Here is a 22625-nt window from a genome sequence, read left to right as displayed (position 1 = left end):
GTCATTCTCCTAACACTTTGTCAACTCTTTCAGCATAGCACTAAATTTGCCAGCACAGGGGTTATTTCTTCTTTAAAGGTAGCTGTTAAGATCTTGCTAGTAAGATAACAGAAACAAAATGGTATGCACAGTGACAGATCATTTAGCTGTATGGCAAATGCTATGTGTGTGCTATATAGGTGTCACTAAATGAGAATATAGTAGCGTTGTTCAAACCAAAGGAAAATATATCTTAGAAGCAAGTAAATGCTAAAAATCAAATTATGTTGTTGCACACCTCCGCAATTACTGATGAATAAAGATCTTGAACTGTGGCTGCAAAAGACACACTGATATTTTACAAGAAAAAGTATAATGATATTATTGTATTGAAAATATCATCATAAAAATAATGTTATGGAGACTGATATCTTTGTATATATGACTTTATTAACAATTAGTGGAAAAAGACCACAAACTTGAAGAAGATCATAAGGAAGAGTATATGGAAGGATTGAAGGAAGTAGTGGAAGGTAGAACAATCATATTATAATGTAATATATTAAAATCCCAAAAAGTTCACTTAAAACCATGCATATTAAAAATATAAGATATCAATAGTTACTGAAGTATCATGGTACATTTCAGCTCACATGAAGTAAATATAGACACATTTTTATCTCTAGTGATTTTTTTTAACTTTATAGAGAAGTAAGATAATGGTGAAAAACAGTATCATTGTCAGTATCTAAGAAAACCCCAAATACCACAAATAGAAATCAACTGCATACTTCATGCATGAAGTAAATTAACATATTTTCTGTTTTCATTTATGTTATTGTAAACATTTTTCTTTGCCTTCACGTAGTTTATGATGACCTCTATGTTTTGGTATAGTTTATGCTCCTGGTATCTAATCCATGGCCTCTCACTGGCTCAGTAAGTGCTACCTATACTTAGATTTAGTATTTATAAGAAAATGTGGGAAAGAAACACCTCCAGTGTATAAGGATTTATGAGCCTTATGGTTTCAGAGAACTTGCATCATGACTGGAGTTGCCTCTGATCTCATATTTAATGAGGTGATGTTGTGGTAAGAAAAGAGTTCACTCATGACACTTTGTAACAGAAGAATCAGGTGGGGCCTATAGAAATAATAGCACTAAAAGGGATAGTTCCTGTAGCATAACTCCTCCAACAAGACATACCTTCCTAGTGTCTACCATCTTTCAAAAGTACCACCAAAATTCATATATATATCAATATGTATTCATTTATTGTATCAGATCCAATCACATCTCAATTGTGGGACTATATTGGATACAGACTCAAAACACAAAGATTCTTTGGGTTTGGGGACATCTACAGCTATACATTAATCTGTATTACAGAAATTCATTTCCTAAATTATTGGATATAGAGACAAAATAGTACTTGCTCTTGACAAGACTATGTATTATGGAAAAATAATGTTCTTTAGTTTGAGCCCATTTTTGTATTTATCACTTATTATTAGTTTAAAACTGAATAGGTTGCATTATTCCCAGCTTTCTTAACTATAATTAATTTTTAGATCTATATTATTAGAAAGGATTGCTTTAAAACAGAATAAGTTTGGGGCATGGAAGTACACACCTACAACTTCCAGCACCTGGGAGGTAGAATCAGGAGACCCAGGAGTTCAAAACTTTCTGATGAGTAAAGTGGGGGTGGGGAGTGAGGGGTGTCAAAACCATGACTGGGGAAACTACAGAAACATCTGAATGTGGATGACAGTTGTGGTGCTTGGTCAGTAGAGTGTTCCTGGAAGAAGGACCAGGATCTATGCCTCATGCATGAGCTGGCTTTTTGGAATCCAGTCCTGCCTCAAATTGCTATGCCAGGCTTTGTTGACTCCCCAGAAGATACCTTACCTTTTCTTTGGAGTAGATGGAGGATGGGGATGGAGAGGAATGGGAGAAGGGGAGTGAGGGGGAACTGTTGCTGGTATGAAAACAAATATTGTTTTTCATTAAGGAAGAGAGAGCTTGGGGTTCAGCCCTGTCTCAAACAACAGCAACAATGGAAAGAGAATAAGTTGAGTAAGTTCTGAAACATCCATTATAATTTGCATTCTGTCATAGTATACCATGATATTAGCCACAGTTTATCAGGCAATCTGCTTTATCTTCTTTTTACAAACACTGAAAATAAAGTTTAATGTCCCTTTGTCCATATCAGCATGGACTAGGTTTGGCTAAAATAATATTTCTAAAATATTTCTAGATTTCTAGAAAAACAAAAACTTCTGAGTTTTAGCATTCATTATGTACTCACCTACAAATGGCAGGTGACTAGTCTTTCTATTGTCTTTCTTTAGTCTGTTACTAAATATGGAATGTCAGCATTTTTTTTTTTGCTATAACTAAAACTTAGCTACAATTATTCCCCTATAGGCTTCCTTAGTTCAGCAATCAGCACAATTTAATTCAGGGTCTAAAATGAGCCACATGTCCATACAATTTCAAGATGCACTGTGGCCAAATATCAGTTGCTATATATTATATGTCGATTAATTTTTTTAGAAAGCTTGAATTTTCTCTGTAAATCTTGGCTGTCCTAGTGACTGAAACCGAGAATACTAAGCAAGCAATTCTGCAAATCGTATTCATTTTGAAAATTATGATGACTAGATGTAAGAGGATTCCCATGATAACACGTTATTTGCCAAAAATCTCTTAATATTGTGCAATTATATTATACATGCATTTGTATTTTATAATGAAATAACAAACAAGGCCATTCATATAAAATGTAATTCATTAATTCTGAAGCTATGAAAAAATATCTTCTCTGTTTAGAAGAATGATTACATTAAGAGTATTTCCTTCTATGTCAATTTTATTTAATGCAAGTCTTAACATTTGTTCACATATATATGTATGTGTGCGTATGTATATTCATACATATATGCATGCACATATGAGTATACATATAAAAATACTTAACCCTGGGAATAAAGAATATTTCCTTGATAATTAGCAAAAATATTTTCCCAGTGTAACAGAACATTGTTTAGAATTACATTTATAAAATAATATTACATAATTTGTAAAGTGCCATGCACAGTGCAGTGGAAAACTTTCATAAAACCTACATAGCAATATTGAGGTTATCATGGGAGCAACAAATGCACTGAGTGGCAATAAACTTTGTCATAGCTGTAAAAAGGATGGAGTTAAAATGAATAGTCATGTAAGTAGTAATAAAAAATATACAAAGTCATCATGCATACTTTCATGAATCTGATAAGTGAGCCACAAATAAATTTATCTGAATACACTATTTTATTTGTTGATCTTACCATAATCTCTGACAAAATAATGATAACATTTCATGAGGTCACTGTTTGTCTTGTTTATATGATGTTAGGTATAATCCTTTAATTCTGTTTTTAGATAAAACATGCATTCAAATAAATTATGACTTTCACACACACACTGAATTGACTCCAAGCCAAACCTGTATCAGTTCTATGAAGAACACTTTCTTATGATGAAGAATTTAAAACAAATGAAAAACACAAAGAAATATGTTCTGTGCTCCTCTCAGCCTCTTGAAATTACAGCACTGATTTTAACAGGGAATAAAAGACATCGGGGCCAACTGGAATAGGTACGAGGTATTTGGCAGTAAAATTCAATCTCTAAATCAGGTATCATTGCATAAAACACCTGCTTGGCACTCTATAGACATCTTAACTACAGGTGAGAGTAAAAATTAATTGAAGTACAAAATAAATTTTGTTAATGTCAAAGGTGATATTCATAATATATTAAACACTATACCATTGAACACCATCAGAATGAAAACAATAACCAAACCAAACAAAATAGCCGAAATAACCTGAAAACCATTGGGTTTTCTTCTATCTTTCTTGGACTAAGAAAGAATATTTTGTGAGAGTATTATCTAAAATCTACTGTAGAGCCAAAGAGAAAATTATCACAATAAGTTAGAAATATATTTTAATATGATTGAGATAGCAATTTGGTATTATTTTTAGAAAGGCTTATTTTCTTGTCCTACCTGTAATTTATCATCTTCCTTGAAGGAACTGTTATAAACACATATAAGTAATTGTCACAATGATGTAATGCAAAAGAAGGCAACACTGTTGTGGTAGTTTAATGACGATAATAATTTTCTTTGTACCTCATCAGTCTAAGTAATGTTATCATATGACGTTGCTGAATTTTTAAAATAACAAGTGTCTTCTATTGTCCATGTGGCTTGTTACTAATAAAGCTAGTGTATCTCCCTTGTGCTACTTAGTTTGTACCAAATTAAGGATACAGTAGAAAAAATACATTGAAAGGACTTTAGCCATGAATACAACTCATTTTCCTGCTACAACAGAAAATTAAGGAAAGATAAGAGAAAAAAAAAAAGAAAGAAAGAAAGAATGAAAACTCTATGTAATACTCTTGCACAATCAAATCATAGGCCTTGATGGCAGATTTTGAGTTTCATAACCAGTTTTTGAAAATCCAACTGTGACTGGTATTTTTACTTTGCACAAATATCCTGTTTCTCTTCATCTTCTATTAATACAGTAAATATGGCATTTCCTGTCTTCTATCAAATCAGGCAGAATCATAAAACATTATTACAAATAAAGAGATTTTTCACAAGGAACCAGTGGAAATTGATGATATTTAACCTCAATGCTCCCATAACCAAACTACTACATCATGGTATTTATGTGAACCTGAGTACAGCAATAAGCCAAACGAAGAACAGAGATTTAGGCTAAGCACTGGTAGATATGCACTGTGAATAACAAAATACAGTTGTTTATATCTAGGATTATAGTGTCATATACCCTTACAGTATTGAGATGCTGGTCCTGAACTCTACAGAAATTGGAACTAGAAATGCAAGAATAAATTCTTGTTCCCAAGTAAAGCTTAATCTTATAGCATTGACCTAACAGCTTCTGGAAACATGAAGGGCACTGAAGAGTGTCTAGAATTGGAATCATGATACAATTTAAGCATTTGGAAAAATAACTGGTAAAACTATAGTAGTAACTGGAAGATAACATTTTCAATAAATTCACAAGTTGAGTAAATGAAATTAGCTATTTCTGAACGTGTTTTCTAGTAAGGTATGATGCAGAATTGTCATCAATGACAATGACGTGTTGTTCTACAGGATGATTTTATTCTTATCCCATGTTCTAGAGTGAGATATAAGAATCCCAGGGTCAGTAAGCATTGGGCAAGTAAGGTAGTGCCCTATTTCAGGGATGATTTTGCTTCATGTGTGTATATAGCATTTCCTTACAATAGAGCCAATCAGGTTTAGAGGACTGTTTCAAAGTCACAAGAGATAGGGTGATTGAACAAAAGGTAATATGTTGTAAACCAGAGGAAATATGAAAATGCATATGTTTCTCAATACTGAAAATAAAGATAATGCATCTAATTATGGGGTTAATTGCACTTTGTTGTGGTAAAAAGGATGCAAGCATTTGATCCTAATTTTGGTAAGTGCACCTAAATAGTCCTAGAGTATTTACCTCAGAAAAACAGCATCCTGTAAGTACTTGCACTTGGCTTCCAACTCACAATTAAGAGAGGCTGATAAGTATCCATACTTTTTCTAAGGCCATAGTTATAGCTATTCTCCAGGTAAACTAATTAAAACTTACCCTTTTAAGGTACATATAAACTTTTAGTAAATTGATAACCAGAATTTTGTGATAATACTGAGAATTCGTATTGGTCATACCAGCATCTTCAAGTTCTGATACATGTAAGTGCATAGTTTTGTCAAAAACTCTATGAATTTTGTTATTAATTATGAAGTTCAACAAAAAGAAAAAGGAGAGATGGGAAAGGTGAAATCAGAAAGAAGAAGTAAGCACAATAAAGCATGTCCAGAAATTGAAATTTAAAAAAAAAAAAAAAGAGTTTTTGTGTCCTAATGGAGCTAAAAAAAAAAAAATGCAAATTGTATACAGATCACTTCATTTATGTTGGAATTGTACTTGGCACATAATGTCTATGAAGTTTAAAAGGTTAATAAAATTTGTCTTCAAATGTTTTTCTGGAAAGATTACTGGATAAGGAACATTATCCAGGCCTTACTTTAGATTTATTGAATGAGGTTACTGGAACAGGAAAATTATCCTGATGTTAGATTCCATAGCAAATGTTAAACAGTTAAACATGTCTTCTCAGGAAAGGGCAGACCCAAAGGAGAATATTACTTTCTGTATAAGACCCTCAGCAAATACTACCAGTGTCATTTCTGGACTCTATCTCATTGAGTGTGTTCTATGACTTGTTAGCATTTCTTAATGGAAGTGTTTCTGGGCTTGCTCAGTTAATATGAGACATGTCTTCGTGGGAAATTGGCTTGTTGGCTCATGTCTTCATTATTTGGGTTTGGTAATGAGGATGCATGTCATGCCTTCATTTCTTTAAATTCTGCATAGATGTGAATTTTGCTATGGTTCTTAATAGTCCCAGAGTTTAGTTTCTTTTTTCATCTGGGAATATTTTACATTGAATATATGAAATAAAAATAACATGCTTTTGAAGTCATTAAAATCTTTAATGTATATTCAAACTGCCGTTCAAGAAAAATTAGGGAGGCTTAATTTTGTTTAGCCAATAGACCTTTAGAAATTACATTATGTGTAATTTTATAGGTAGGTAAAGCTGTAATAATGAATGATGAGTTCTTTTCTACATAGATTATATTTTGGTAGTATGATGTTAGAAGGAGAAGACAGAATGAAACTCACAGTGATTTACAATGCAAGATAAGGATAAAATAAGCATCTTTGTTCAAAGTCAAAAAAATAAACTTTAATGCCCTATATCGCGGTTAAATAAGGATTAGGATAAACAAATAGGCCGAACAGATGTTTATTCAGGGGGAAATAACTTACAGCCTAGACAGATGAACACCAGGAAATTCCATCCAATGCTCTCCTGTCCGAGTCCTGCCAGCAAGAGAGCTTTTCCCAGCTCCGACCTCCTTCCACAGGTCACTTCCGCCCATGGCTCCATCCCCCCCAATGGGCGTGGTCAGTGACACAAAAGGGCTATCTCACTACAGCCCTATACAAAACATGTTGAGGCTTTTTATTTGACTAACCAACCAAAGTTCATGCTAGGCTGTCCCTGACCTGCAACCCCTTGTCTTTTCTTCAAAGAGTGCTTTTTTAGTTTCTCTTCTTTTTTTCCCTCCAGGATTTTCCCTTGTTAAAGCCCTTTATCAATTTACTATTTTAATAGCTTACCTTAATTTCAGATCACCTCACACTGAGTTAACCCTGAAGAAAATTTAATAGCTATTGCCTCTCTTCAAGCAGAGATCAATGAGAAGTGATTCAGCCTTTCTCTAATGTAGCCAAAAAAGACTTTATTCTTAAGAAATTCATTTTTATTTTGCCAGGTTGTAGTGGCATAGACTTTACCTCAAAACTAGGGAGGAAGGGCTAGTTTTTGTTATTGTCTTTGTTGCTGTGTTGTTTTTCTTCTTTTGTGCATGGAGGAGTGGCTTATGTAGCTCATTCTGGGATCAAACTCACTATGAGTCCAGAATGACCTTAAATTTCTTCTTTTTCCACTATCACTTCCAAATTCGGGGGACTATACGTCTGTACCACCCTGCTTTTATGTCATGCTGTGACTCAAATACAAGGCCTCAGGATTCTACTAAAGTGCTCTATCAACTTAGTCCTATTCTCAACCCTAAGCATTTTTATAGTTAATGCTATCATTACTATGCTATTTCACATTTTAAAAAACAAACAAAAAAAAAAAAAAGAAAAAGAAAAAGAAAAGAAAAGAAAAAGAAAGAAAGAAGAAAAAATATGCTAAAACTCAGAATTTGGAAAAAAAACAAAAATCTTTTAGACAACATTTCTGGAGTCACAAGTCACTCAGATTTTCATGTGTGTGGAATGATATTCTAGGTTGGGTTAGGGAATCTTAAATTATCAGGCAGATTGGAGTCCATGTTATATACCAGTCTATACCATTGTATATATTTGTTTGGAGGTTACTTGTTTTTCTGGCTATTTGATAAGTTATTTTATAATTTAATCTTAAGAGTAGATAAATAAACAAAACTAAGATATTTAAATTTTCTCCATAAAAGTTTGGAATCTTGGCACAAATGTGTGAAAGATATTGGCTTTCCACCATTGGAAATATATTGTTACTTTCATATAATTATGCACAGCAAATAAATAATGCTTAGTTTTTGCAAATATGAGAGCATATAAATACTCAGTTTATTGCTGTTTCTATAATAATACTTATTTTTAATTAGACCTTACGTTTGATGTTCCTGTGCCAACAGCATTTATTATAGATGCCTCGTTGTCTGGAAATTAATATATTTTATATTATTTTATAATTAGACTTATAAAATGTCATGGCTCACATTCTGATAAACCCCCATGTTACTATTTCTCTCTCTGAAAGAATCTTCTAAATTCAAATGAACATTCTTTTGTAATTAAGTAGATTGGAAACATTCTCGAATTTCAGGGCTTGAAACTACAAGCATTGAGTTTGTGAAATTGTCTGACACCTTTGTTTATAGGCTTCAATAAGTGCATTTTCTGAGGTATAAACTACAGAACAATCTGACCCAAAGACAAGCATGCTACTCTAATCCACAGATTTTATTTTAATTGTGAAGATACTAAACATAGTCAAATGCAGGCGCATTTGCAAAAAATTTTCTTGACCAGAGGAGATATGAAACTTTTATCCTGCTTTTCTGTGTGGGACTGCAATTAGCAGTTTAAAATGCTGTGCTATGCCCCTTGACATATTTCATGCTGCTGTTGGTACCTGAGAAAATCACTTTTAAATTTAGATAATTATAATCCCAATTAAAGAACCACGAGCTGATATATCTCAGTTTCAGTGAAAATATATTTTAGCCTAAATAATTACTCACATTTGTTTCATTTTTCAAGTTAAATCACATCAACCATTCAAAAGCAAACTACAATGCTTCTCTGTGTTCTTTGCTTTTTATATGTTTATATCAAATAAGAAAGGATTTGAATTTCTGCAACAGAGCATGACTAATTATTGTCTCTTGGGCCTTTAAAATTTTAGCAGACATAAAACAAAGTAATAGTACTATTGTGCTTCTACAAAAAAGAATTTGATTATTTAATTTCATTTTAAGTGTGAAAATTGCAACAGGATACACAAGTGCAGTTTTTAAATGGTTGTATAGAGAATGACTTTTAAAAACAGCTTTTATAATTTGTTCTCTAGAAATTTCATGCACCAATATGATACATTCTCGATTTCTCTCCAGATTAGACATAGCTCCGTCACCCTGTGTACCACCTGCCTATGCTCTAAGTCATTTTCTCACATCCTTGTCTTTCTGTGTTTTTCTTATGAGCATAACCAGGAGGTCTACATAGCCATAGGTTTTGAACTACCTATTAAAGCCAGGTAGGCTGACCCGTGATCATACAAATGAAAACAATGCTGTTTTTCCCACAGAAACTGCCAATAGACTAATAGCTCAACAAAGTTCAGGTATGGCTTAGAAAACCCTTCCCATGCAGGCAATCCTAGCTATTGTGATATCATGTTTACTATGGCTCTTCCATGACCTAGAATGAATACTTTATAGTCCCTCTCCCTGTATTCTAACTCTTACCTTATGTCAGCACATTTTTAAATATTTTTTAGACATTATATCCATTATGACGTTGAATATTGTTTATGCTACTCACTCTTTTCTCTACACTAACACAGCCCACACTTGATTGTCGTGGGCCTGCCTCCTTTTCTGTGTGCCAACCTCACTAATTCCATACCTATAGGATTTACTAACCTGTACTTAGGTTATCTAGCGTACTACCATTTTAGAAAGAATGATATGAATTAATTTCTGAAAACACATTTTGATGTTTTACATATTTTCCTAACACAAATTTGTTTCTAAATATCTGTTGAACATTTTCCTTTATTGGTATTTTGCACCTTTAATTTTCTTTACAGATCATTTTCTAATATTTTCTTCCATTCATGGTATATCTCAAATGTTAATTCCCTCATTTCAACTATAAAAATTGCTTATATAGTATTTGATGATATTGTTTTTATTTTCCTTAGTGTGGGGATACTGTTAAAATATTTTCTATTTAAATCATATGTCCTATGTGGTTTACTAATATTTTGTAGTTTTATGTTACTTTAAAAATTCAAAAGATGAGGAAAGCTGAGTTTTCTTTCTCAGGTCTTCTTCAAAGTAAGAATATCCAATTTAACTATTTACACTCAACATAACACTACAAATTCTAGTGAGGCAACCAGGTAAGAGGAAACAGAAGAATACACAAAACACAAAAACAAGAGAAGAATGAATCAGTTTATCACAAGTTTGTAGTGGCCTGATTATTTATTAATTTACATATTTTTTGATACTGTGATAAATATATATATATACATATATATATATATATATATATATATATATATATCACACTTTTCTTTCAATTACCCCTGTAACAGGCACCACTCTTTCTCAAATTTATTACACATTCTTCTTTAATTACTATTATTATTATTACATAAAAATATGCATACACATATATTTAAGCACATATACAAATATACATAAACATAATTTCAACTACATAGAACATTGATTTTTAGCTTTGATAGAGCTGTCATCTCCCTTCTTTGAAACTTTGCAACTTTTTGAATGTTGTAGTGTTTTTTACACAAACACATGAATGTTATCTTGAGATTCTACAACTTATCAGGGACTTTTCCTTGGAGAAGACTGATTCTGCTCTCAACAGCTATCAATTTCCTAAAGCTTGTCATCTATGAATTGTCTGCAACATTTCCAGAAGGTCAAAAGATGGTGTTGTTGTGTAGGTGTGTTTCAGACAGCCATATTGTCAGAATTCTGTGGCTGAAGTTGTCTGTCATATATAGAACACACACATACACTCATACGAAATACCTAAAGAAACCCAAGCAAACGGAAAGAAACATGCTGCTACAGACTTATAAAGGACCTGTAATCAAGGTACAGAATTAGCAATGATAGAGAAAAAAATAGCCCACTGGAACAGAAAAGAGAGCCTAAAAGTAGAAATACCTCTGTCTATATCTTTCTGTCTCTCAGCTACCCTTCTCTCTCTCTCATTCTCTCTCTCTCTCTCTCTCTCTCTCTCTCTCTCTCTCTCTCTCTCTCTCTCTCTCTCTCTCTCTCTCTCTCTCTCTCTCTGTGTGTGTGTGTGTGTGAAGCTGACTGGCATTTATGTGTTGTCATCTCTTGAAATTGGTCCGTCCAGAAAGTACAAGTTAATCTCCTAATTTCAGAATCAAGCTTGTAATCATACTTGCTTCATACTTCTTCTTCTTCTTCTGAGATAACCACACACAATTTTTAATTTCAAATCTTCTATTTGTGTGATATTTCAGAATCCATTGCATAATATTTTATTACTGTGGATTCCTTCCAGACTAATGTGGTTTGATCAAGCCAGACCACCTGAAACAGAGTACCAGTTGATCCTACATTCAAAACAGCTGGACAAAGCAGCTTTGCAGACTACAGCCAGGATATCTGCATCTTCTTAGAATCCCCCATGACAGCGCCCCTTACCAGTAGGAAGTAGTTTGGCCCAAATTGCCAAATATTGTCTATAAATGTTTGTTTTCATTTAAATGGACTTGGTTATACAAAATAAAAAAAAAATTAAAAAAAGTAAAAAAAAATAAAATAAATAAAGAAATAAAAAATATTTTATTAGAATAATTCAGGTGTTATTAATTTAATTATCTAACCTTTAGTGTTCATATCTGAATTGAAATTAAAGAAAATTAAAAAAAGACTTTCTGCTTACTTTGCACATTCAAAATTACCAATATAATTTAAATGGTCAATAGACATTTGTTCAGGTTAACTTTCCCTGAAGTAGAAGCATTTTCCAGGTGCGAGGAAGGCTTCTCAGGTTTGAAATCTGCCAAGAGTTGATAAACATGCCCCAACGAAAAAAACTTGCAGAAACTCAGCTTGTTCATTTAGCATTCTTTCTAACATTTTCTAGCTGTTCCTTTGCAATTGTCAAGTCTACCCTTCTAACACATCTTTGTAACCTTTCAAATTATTTTCACTACAAATTGACAAATTAAAATTATGATACATAATTTAGGGTTAAAGTAAACAGAACTAACGTTGAGTAACTAAGTAAAGTATCCATTGCCCCATACAGTAATTAAGACATTTTAGGATGGTAATATTGGGGGTTTTCCCCCTGTAATTTTCAATTATACAACATAATATTTTTTCCTATAGTCATAAAACTGCAATAACTATAAAATACAATTTTGTGAACTAAAACTTTGTCATAGTAAACAACTATTATTTTGATACTAAAATATCTAGTGTTTGCTTCAGTTTACTTATTTTGACAAAAAATAAACCAAAATATATTAACTCTCTCCAGTTCTACTTGTGTGTGTGTGTGTGTGTGTGCATGTGTGTGCAATATCATGTGTCATTTTGTTTGTGTGTTATTCATGCCTAACATATTTTGACTGTATTCTACCATTAATCATACATTAGCCTTCAATATTTCATGCTTTATATATATTATCATACATGGTCTTTTAAATAGTGTTATTTTTCTTTGAGAAATATTTTAATTTTGCTAAATTATAAGTTTGGCAGTTTTAAATATATATGCCTAAAGTTGTTGTATATGATTATGGGTTATGTACCCAATAAGTAATTTGAAAATTCTATGTATATTCCTTTATAAATATATGAAAGTTACAGAAAATGCTTCAACCATTAACATAAAATTACTCTAAATATGATTTTTAAAAGTAGTCAGTTTAAGGTGATTAGTCATGAGAGCCTTATGAATGTGAAGACACAAAAAACTGCTGGCAATGTTTGTCTAACAAGTGAAACTCAAGGACTTCTTGAGAATTCAGTAAAACATAAGGAATATTAGAAGATAAACTGATATACTGAAATGATAATAATAGCACATAAGCAATATACAAAACACCAATACTAAATACTAAGTGAGCAATAAAAAGTGTAATATAAATATCTTAAAACACTAAAAAGATGAAAACTTCCCAACAATGAAGTGAATTATTGTTTCAACAGGAGAAAGCAGTCTTTTAATCATATATGACCAAAGACTGAGATTATGTTAGTAAAATCTTTATCTCACCTGAATCTTCAAAGTCACTGTTGTAGGCTTTCCATGTTTCTGTTATTCGAAGAAGATTCTCTTCCATGGCTTGTATGTCCATGGAGGGGCAGTTGCATTCTGGGAACTTTGGACCACAGTGACACCAGCAGTCATTATCCTTGCACATAAACTCCCCCTCTGAATTACAAGCAATGTAGCTCAAGGCTGCCTGCACAAAACGTTCCTGAAGATAGTCGGGAAGGAGAACTTGAAGCCCTTGAAAGACAAATGAAATGTTCAAGTTTGCAGCACCAAAAGTATGGCAGCACTTGTTTATAACACTGATTACAGACAGAAAATCTTAGTATTTTTAAATGTGAAATTATCTCTATTTAAAAACTTGCATTAGGAAAATAACTTTTCTGTATAATTTTAATACACAAAGACTATATGAATATGGAATCTCAAAATTACAGAAATGATTAGTGCTTTACACTTTTCATAACAATCCTGTGGTTCTTTGATGTAATTAATTAGTACATTTGATTATGTTTTTCAGAAATTACACTGTGCCTATATATTTGAAGACACATGCTCACAATTTTTTGCATCTTGATTTCAATACTTTCATATTATTTTTAGACTATCATTTTTCACACCAGAGATTATAATATAACTAGTTGTGCTCTAAGTGTTCAGCAAGGTTGCTAGGAAGGAAGATCTCAACACAGCACACCAAGAATGTCTACCTTATATGTTTCTGTTGTTTAGGACCAAGCACAAAATTTCAAAAAAGGGAGTAGATGGACCGACATAGTCAATTCAGTCTATTTCTTTGCTGTGTGTAAGTCATCCTTACTAATACACTTCATTATTTTCTTAGTTTGGTAGTCGCTATCTCTTTAGGGAAGTGGTATTTCCATTTGAAATTTTCCATTTAATATATTTTGAGAAAAAATACAGTTTCAATTCCAATATTTCTTACTATAGAAGAAAGGTGCCTAGAATCCCTGTAATCAGAGAGCCTTCATCAGGAACTAATGGGAACAGATGCAGAGATCCACACCAGGGCACTCCTGAAGAAGAGGAAAAGGACTGCTTGTAGGATCCAGAAGGGTCAAGGTCACCAATAGTATGTGGCCTACAGATCAACTAAACAGGGTTTATAGGGGCTCACAGAGACCGAAGTGACAAACACAGAACTTGTATGGGTTTTAATTAGGTCATCTGTATGCAGGAAATTGGTTGTGTAGCCTTGTGTTCCTGTTGAACTCTTAACAGTGAGGGTGGGGCTGTCCCTGATTCTTGGCTACCTTTGGGCCCCTTTCCTCCCCCTGTTGCCTTGACCAGCCTTGACATGAAGGTTTCTGCCAGTTTTATTGTAACTTGCTTTGCAGTCTTTAGTTGATATATCTGGGAAGCCTGCTCTTTTCTGATGTGGAAAGGAGAATTAATGAATCTGAAAGAGAGCAGGTGTGGGAGTGTACCAATAGGAGTGGAAACAAGCGAAACTGCAGACAGGATGTTGTGCATGAAAGAATTAATAACAAATCAAAACAAAACACAAATCAGTGAAATATTCTAACCAAGACTCCCACCATGACAAATGGTTGTCATTCTAGCTAGCAATTGTGGGGCATGGCCTGGAAGATGGAAGATAAAACATGCTAGGTCATTCTAACTTATATATCAGGATGGAAGCCATCCTGAGCTAGTTGAGACCCAATTTGGAAAGAAAAAAAGGGGAAGAAGGAATAAATGAAAGAAAAAAGAGGGAAGAAAGGAAGAAAAAAGTGATGGAGGAAGGGCAAAGGACAATGGTTAATAATTAACTCAATATATATGTCCCCACAATTGTGCTCACACATGTGAACTCACATTAGGGAATATGTGTACACACATAGCATGAATACACATACATAAGCCCATATACACCATGTATACATAAACATAAAAAAAGGAAAAAGCAAGACAGAAGGAATAGTTAGTTAAAATAAGTAAAAATATAGGGAAAGTGATGATTGCACTATGTAGATGTTTAATACAAAATTACGTTTGATTGTATTGGTATTTCCTATGTAACAAAATCAATGCATTACTTCACCATTGAAATTTGTTTACGAGCCTGAGTTAATGAAGAGCATGTATTAATATTCATAAAAATGAATTTCACATTACATTGATAACTGCACCCATATCCTATCATGTAGGATACATGCTAGTATGTATATTCTACACATGTGCTTATTTAATGTTGTATCTTAAATTTTTCAATTAAAATTTAAATAGAAATATTTTTAGAAAGTTTATTTAAAATACTATTGCTTGGTACCCTGTGAATGTGAAAATGACTGACATGATACTCTCCTATTGATGGCAGTATAGCTAATAAAATAAAATTATAGCAGTAATGTAATAGGATATAAATTTATAACAACTGAGTGCTGATACATGTAATTTACCAGATATTACTAATTGGGTCATTAATTTCATTAGCATTATCAGAGAAACAAAACAGTTCACTAAAGACAGCATTTGACCATTCATGTGACATATGATCACCTTTCAATATGATGAAGTAAAATTTTTATGTCAAAAGATGATCATTGAAGAAATCACACATAAATCAATGAGAGATTCAAAATATTTCATAGTGTTGTTTTATTGTTAACAAATATAAACAATAAAATCGCCAAAACAAAACAGTAAAAGTGTACTGCCTGGAAAGCCAATATAGATTGAGAATTAGAAAATCTCAAAATAACCCCAAATGAAGAGACATAATCATTGGCTATTGAAAGAGAAAGAATGAATCTTCAGCAGCAACCAGACACATGATAGGTAGTCCTAAGTAGTCAGCCCAAAACATGTATATATAGACAACATTGCATTAACCCAGCAGATGGTACTTGTATAGTTACAAACTTACATTAATGTATAACAAAAATAATTACAGACAAGGGTGGTGAATTTTAGAAGAGTGATGGAAAAGATAGAGGCAGAAAAATTACTTCAAAGTGGTACATGTAATGAAATTTTAAAATGTGAAGGAACTAGAATATGAACATCAACAATAAATGTGCAATAAGACCTATATACAAAAGCTATGCAGAGTGCTTGTGCAATTCTGTATAAAGATACATAGAAATTTTATCTTTGAACTGAAAATTCCATGGTCCCTAAATATTTCATTTTTATTAATCACAATTATACTTCACTTTTTATTAATCACAATTATACTTCAATACTAAAACTACCTGAAACGAAAATTTTACCAAGAAATTTAGACTGCACATCATAATTTATTATCAACTTAATTATAATATATACTGTTATATACATAATAATTGTAATGTAATAAATTTAGAATGAAAATCTTAGAATTAAAAATCTTTGTAATAAAATTTATCATGAAAAACTTCTCAAGTAATTTGAGAGAATAAAGTTTATTGAATGGCTTTCAAATCAAGGGTAAACTCCTTATTGAGATTCTTTTTCTTTTATTTAAATAATTTTACATAAATACTATTTCCTAACCTTAGATATCTTTTGCTTATTCTTAACTGTTATCTTAGAGTCATCTATTCAATTTGTGAAGCCAACGTAACTACACTGTATTTCCTACTTTATTATGTTATATATGTATGTGCTTGTACTTCACTATCTCTGTGAACTGCCCATTGTGTGTACCTGGGTGCTCTGGAAAGGTAGCAATAACTACTTGCTTTCCAGCCCTATTATGTGTTATAACTTACATAAAAATATTTAAAATTTTTGAAGTAGTTTTACTGAATATATGGCAAGAATTAATAATTTTTTACTTATATGGGTAAGTCATTACAGTTTTATACTGGTTTTGTTGTTCCTTAACCGTGTTTTTTCATTAATTTTGATGCTATGGTTGTGGCTTCCTAATAAAACTCTGCATCAGGAGTGACTTCTCTTCAATAAGAGCAAATATGTAAGGCAGCAATTACAGAAACAATCCATATTTTTTGCTTCTTCAAATAATATATCAGAATTCCAATGACAAAACATGATCCATTTGAATTGAAAATTCACTCCTGCTTAGAAACCCAAAGCAAAGCAAAATACTCTTCCCCTTATATTCATAAGGATTATGTCCATCTGTCTATACTCATCTACTAAACCATCTACATAAGGAATTGTGGAAAGACATAAAGACATAAAGTGTCTTCCATTTGCCACATAAGGTTTTCAGCAGATGTATAGACAAACAAGGGGGAAAGTAGCATGAAAATGGATAGAGAATAATGTCACTGATACAGAAATGTTACTGCTTTCCACAATTTTTAAAATAATGGGATGATGTTAAATGGGGCTAGAAGGATGATAGAAACAAAATTTGTACTGTTAATACAAACTGACAAGTGAACAATTGACAATGGGATAAGAAGTTTAGAGGATAATTTCCTACGGTGATTCTGGAAATGATTTATACTATTCAAGTGCAAATAAAATATAAAAAAAAAAAAAAGAAAAAATAGGGGCTTGGCAAGCAAAGCAAAGTGAAATAGAGAATGGGATATTGTTGTTTACATTAACATATAAAGTACTAAAATGTAAAGAAGGGCTTATTCAATTCATCCTGTTTTTCAATACAGACATCTAACATATTTTTCGATTATGGTGCAGGTGCTTGCATGTTTTTGTGTATGTGCATATATGTGTTTGTTTCTATTTATTTGTGCCTGTAACTGTGTGTGTGTATCTGGAGGCAGTGGATAGACAACATGAGAGTTGATCATTTGGTCCCCAGGAACCAAATTCCATTGTTGGGCTTGGAGTAATGTGTCTCCACTCACTGACCATCTGATCTGTCCTGGGGTTCTTTTTATGTTGTGTAACTGTTCAAGGATTCATACAAAATAAAATCAGCATTTTGTTAATAAATGACCATTGTAGATTACATTTTTATATATTTGTTTTTCTTTAATCAGAGTTAATATACTGATAAGAAACCAAATCACATATTAAAAAGAAATAGCCAACAAGAATTAACTGGTATTTGAATTGCAATTTTCTTTTATATAATAAATATTTCAATAACTTTAAGCCTCAAATAAAAGATAAATATCATCTGATTTAAACATCAAAAAAAAGGGGAGCAGAAAAGTGATGAGAAAGGGGTTGGTGGTGGGAACGGGACAAAGGGAGAGTGGGGTAACTGGATTAATATGTAAAACAAGCTTATTTCAAATTTAAATTAAAAATTATATAAAGAAACAAAATTAAAAACCATAAAAAAACAGTTTGCACCATTTTATAAGATTTGAAGTAAATAGTATTTATTAACCATACAGGACAGATAGATACTTTAAACAACCTACTCTGCATGTATTTTATCTTCACAATGCAGAATTGGAAAATAGGCTGCAATTTCTAAATGATTTCATAGGAAACCAAATAAAGTTATGAGCTGCCATATAGATTTGGGAAAGCAAGTCCTATTCTTCCATAGGAGCAACAAGCACACTTCACCACTAACTTGTATCTAGGCGCTTGCTCTGTCTATTGCTTTTAAGAATGAAGAACTACACACACTTGTGTCTTTTTGTGATCACACATATACTTACCTATCATTTTATTATAGCATCCTGCATTTAATCATCTTCCAAAATTCTACTGAATAAACAGACAAATCATGCATCCAACCACAAAATCAATCTGAATGGGAATAATGTAAATCCAAAAACTTAGCGATAATACAATCAATGTTTAATTTGTCAGAAACCTAAGACAACATTTTCTGCTGTGTTAAGTTAAATTTAAATTGCCTAGCCCTAGCATGTTTTATAATATGAATAGACAGGATTAAAGATTGTACAAAATTTCATAAGAAAAAAGCCATGAACTATGCATGATGCATATATACATTTCTTCTTACTAGAACAATTGCCATTTACAAGAAAAAAATAAGATTTAATCACTATTATTATTTAATTTGTGAAGAAAAATTAGTTGATGACTTATTAAAATTGATAGATTATTCTCGTCAATATCTTTAAATGCCATCTATACCATGTTTTTTTCTTTTTTAAGATATTTTTATTATTATTAGTCATGTCAATGTGTATGTCTGTTTGCGGTTATGTACTCAAGACTGCATATTCCCCCAAACGACCGAGATTTCAGAGCCTCTGAATAAATAATTACAGAGGATAATGAAAGTGATGAGAGTCCATATTAAGGTGACGAACCTGACTCAGGTCCTCTATAAAAGCGCAACATACATTAGGGCCACCTATCCATGGACCAATGACTTATTTTTTTAAACTCTGAAAGAAATTGTAACTGGATTGTGTACCATTTCATAAATAATTAAGAAAATTTATCTACGTACCTTGCAACTGAATTTTGTTCTCAGGACTCTGAACCAGAACAGAGCTGACAGAATCTAGATTGTCATAGTTACTGCAGCCAAGAGGACCAGTCCGTGTTTCTGTCACCTGATAAACAAAACATCGATTTTATTATGTAAATCAGACTTTTATGATGTTCATTCTGTTGAGTGTGATTGTCTCACACAATACTATGCATTTGATGATAAATATTTCTGAAAGTGCTGAGATGTAATAGACAACAACAAAAGGTACCTCACAGCACAAAAAGCATATCTCCCGCTGTTTTTCCTCCTTTTGAATCAGCACAAATCTAACACATATAAGGATTATTTGGGAAAAAACAATGTAACTAACATATAATCACTAATTTTTCCAAAGTAGTAACATGGACATACTCTTTAAACTGCTAGAAAAATAGGACTTAAATAATAATTATTATTTTTGCTTCCATTTGTAAATAAATTCATTTCCTGAGCCACTATCTAAAATTGACCATGAATTTTATTACTTGAAGTGGTAACACATATACTTTTTAGAATCCAGCAACTTCCAAGCTCTTTCTCTTCCACCAGCTCAGCAGGCAAGATGTGTCCCTGTTCAGTAATCATATTAATTTGAAGACCTTACCCTTTGCATGTCCTCCTCCTCCATGTTTTTGGAAAGTTCTCCTTCTCCTGTATTTGCTTGTCTATTTTATTTATGCTCAAGTTTAACCTCATGCAGAGGTGCCCTTGGTGTCCTTCCATAATGTCTGCTTGTTACCTAGTCTTTCTGAGTCTATGAATTGTAGAATAGTGATTTTTTTTTTCAAGCTACGTGTATTTATAAGTGAGTAAAGGAGGAAATTAATGGGTGGTGATGAAAGAGGAGGTAACTGGGAGTGGGAGGGAAGAAATAGAGGATAGGGACTGAGAGAGGAGGATGATGTGGGAGGCTGCAGCTAGAATGTAAAAAAAAAAAGAACAAAAAATTGTAAATAAAACAAAATCAGAAGACTTAAAATACAAAAAAAAACAAAGTTATTTGTTCTCAAGGCAATAGCTTTTGCATAGAATTGTGCATAAACATTGTGGATATACATTAGTCAAAATATGTTGTTATAAGTATATCTTTATCATTCCAAAATATAATTCACTGATCAGGGTATAATTTAGTTAATTAAGTTTGAATACTTCCTATTAAGATATAATTTAAATTATATTATATTAATAAATGAATCCTACATATTTTTGGGTTTGGAATTAGGAATAGTGTTCATTCATATTTTACTTTTAATATAATAATGAAATTGATCAAATAAAATTCAAATTCAAATTATTAAACCAATGTTTCCACAAAGATCATTACCCTGCCAATGACAAAATATATATCACGATTACCTGAATTTCTTGACAATCAGTTGAAGTAGAAAAGTTTACCTTATGGATTTCTTTTATATGGAAGACAATTGTTCTTCAACTGAGATACAGGGAGTGGTTGTACATCAACCTGCCATGTGCATGATGATCTAGTGAAGGTGAATGCTTTGCAGCATTTGGTCTGTTAGATGGAGCTTCACTAGCCTTCACTAGCTGTGAAATGGAAAGTTCAACTGGCTAAAACAATTTCTCTGTAGAGAACTTGCTATGTGACTATGATAAGCATACATTTGATTCAGTCCCTGAGTTTTTATGTGGATTTTTGTTATATTAACATATTACTTTCACAGGAGCTACAAAAACAGTAAATTTTCAAAAGTTATACATGTAGTTTTTCATTTTTCCTTTAAACTCTTTCTGTACTCACTCAATTATTTCAAGTTCTAGAATTTTACAGAGTACAATCTCTTTCTAAATTCATCAAATATTTCAATTATGTGAATAAATAATACAGACTTGTGTTTGCTTAGATTAAATAAATTCAATTTGTGCAGTTAATTAAACTGGAAATGAACTATCACTGTTATTAAAACCATAGGAAAAATAGAATTAATTATTTAATATATACCAACATAAAGTAAAAATCTTATCTGAGATGACAGCATGAACTATAGCTATAGACTATATGATATAAAAGTCAACAGGAAGCTTGAGAACCCCTTTGTGAGTTGTTGTACTGGAGACGTCCAAAATAATGTAAGGTTTGACCATTGCCCTTGGTTCCCTCCTATACAATGGAATTGAATCCCTATTGGTTAAGGTATGACTTTGAATATGCAAACTTCAGAACCTAAATTAGGCCTGAGAGTCTACTAATTTGACAATTAGTATTTATGATAACAGAGGGCTCCATGCAAGCTTTCAAAAAAGATCAGTCACAATTCCCTCCTAGCTATGATGCCTATGAACTAAAGCTATGATACACCAAGACATTATATATCAAAGTACACAATACTGGCATGCAATCATTGGCCATATCCAACAGCAATCTAATTGGACTTAATGTCCCCAATATTCAATCATTCTTCCCACTGAAAACTACCTGGGTCTACAAAATGTCAAGAAAATTGGACAATAACACACAACTATCATTTTTCCAAAGCACTATAATTTCTAACTACATTCTAAATATTCATCCTCACAGCCACAGATGATATAGGTTTCACACTTCAGTCTTCTTGTAATAGACAGATACCAATACAGGAAACAGCCAATAAAAATTTAGAGAACAAAAAATCCTGCAGTGGAAATTTCTAATCTCATACATATATTTCAAAACTCCTTTAGGAGCAAAACATTTGTCGTGGGATTTTGTCCCTTAGAAGTTTCAGAGAAACTACACCCAAGAAAATTCATTAATTTGAATGCCTAACAAAGTTTAATATATATACATGTGTATATATGTATACATGTATATATACATGTTTATATATGTATGCATGTATACATATATAAACATGTATATATGAATATATGTATATATACATATGTGTGTGTGTGAGTTAACATGGAAAGAGTGTCTATTAAAAGTGTGTCAAGACTAGACATTGAACTACAGGCAAGAAATGAATGTTGACAACGGGAGAAATAGTTTTCCCCAGGTAAATTACCACAGGTTATTTAATACCAAGTTATTAACCCTATATCATATAC

The 22625-nt window shown here is 32.2% G+C and overlaps 1 protein-coding gene across 3 annotated transcripts in view; it reads right to left on the bottom strand.

Annotated features, from left to right (window-relative positions):
• Positions 1–22625, bottom strand: part of Brinp3 (BMP/retinoic acid inducible neural specific 3) — a 383711-nt gene that overhangs the window by 114079 nt on the left and 247007 nt on the right. For all 3 annotated transcript variants that reach the window (XM_051185938.1, XM_051185936.1, XM_051185939.1), the window contains exons 5-6: positions 19554–19659; positions 13229–13465 (exon numbers count right to left, since the gene is read on the bottom strand). In XM_051185938.1, coding sequence (XP_051041895.1) covers positions 13229–13465; positions 19554–19659 — 343 coding nt within the window. The remainder of the gene's footprint in view (positions 1–13228; positions 13466–19553; positions 19660–22625) is intronic.

Source organism: Phodopus roborovskii, unplaced genomic scaffold (assembly GCF_943737965.1).
Source record: "Phodopus roborovskii unplaced genomic scaffold, PHOROB, whole genome shotgun sequence".
In the NCBI taxonomy this organism is placed as follows: domain Eukaryota; kingdom Metazoa; phylum Chordata; class Mammalia; order Rodentia; family Cricetidae; genus Phodopus; species Phodopus roborovskii.
This window is presented reverse-complemented; position numbering and strand designations above follow the sequence as displayed.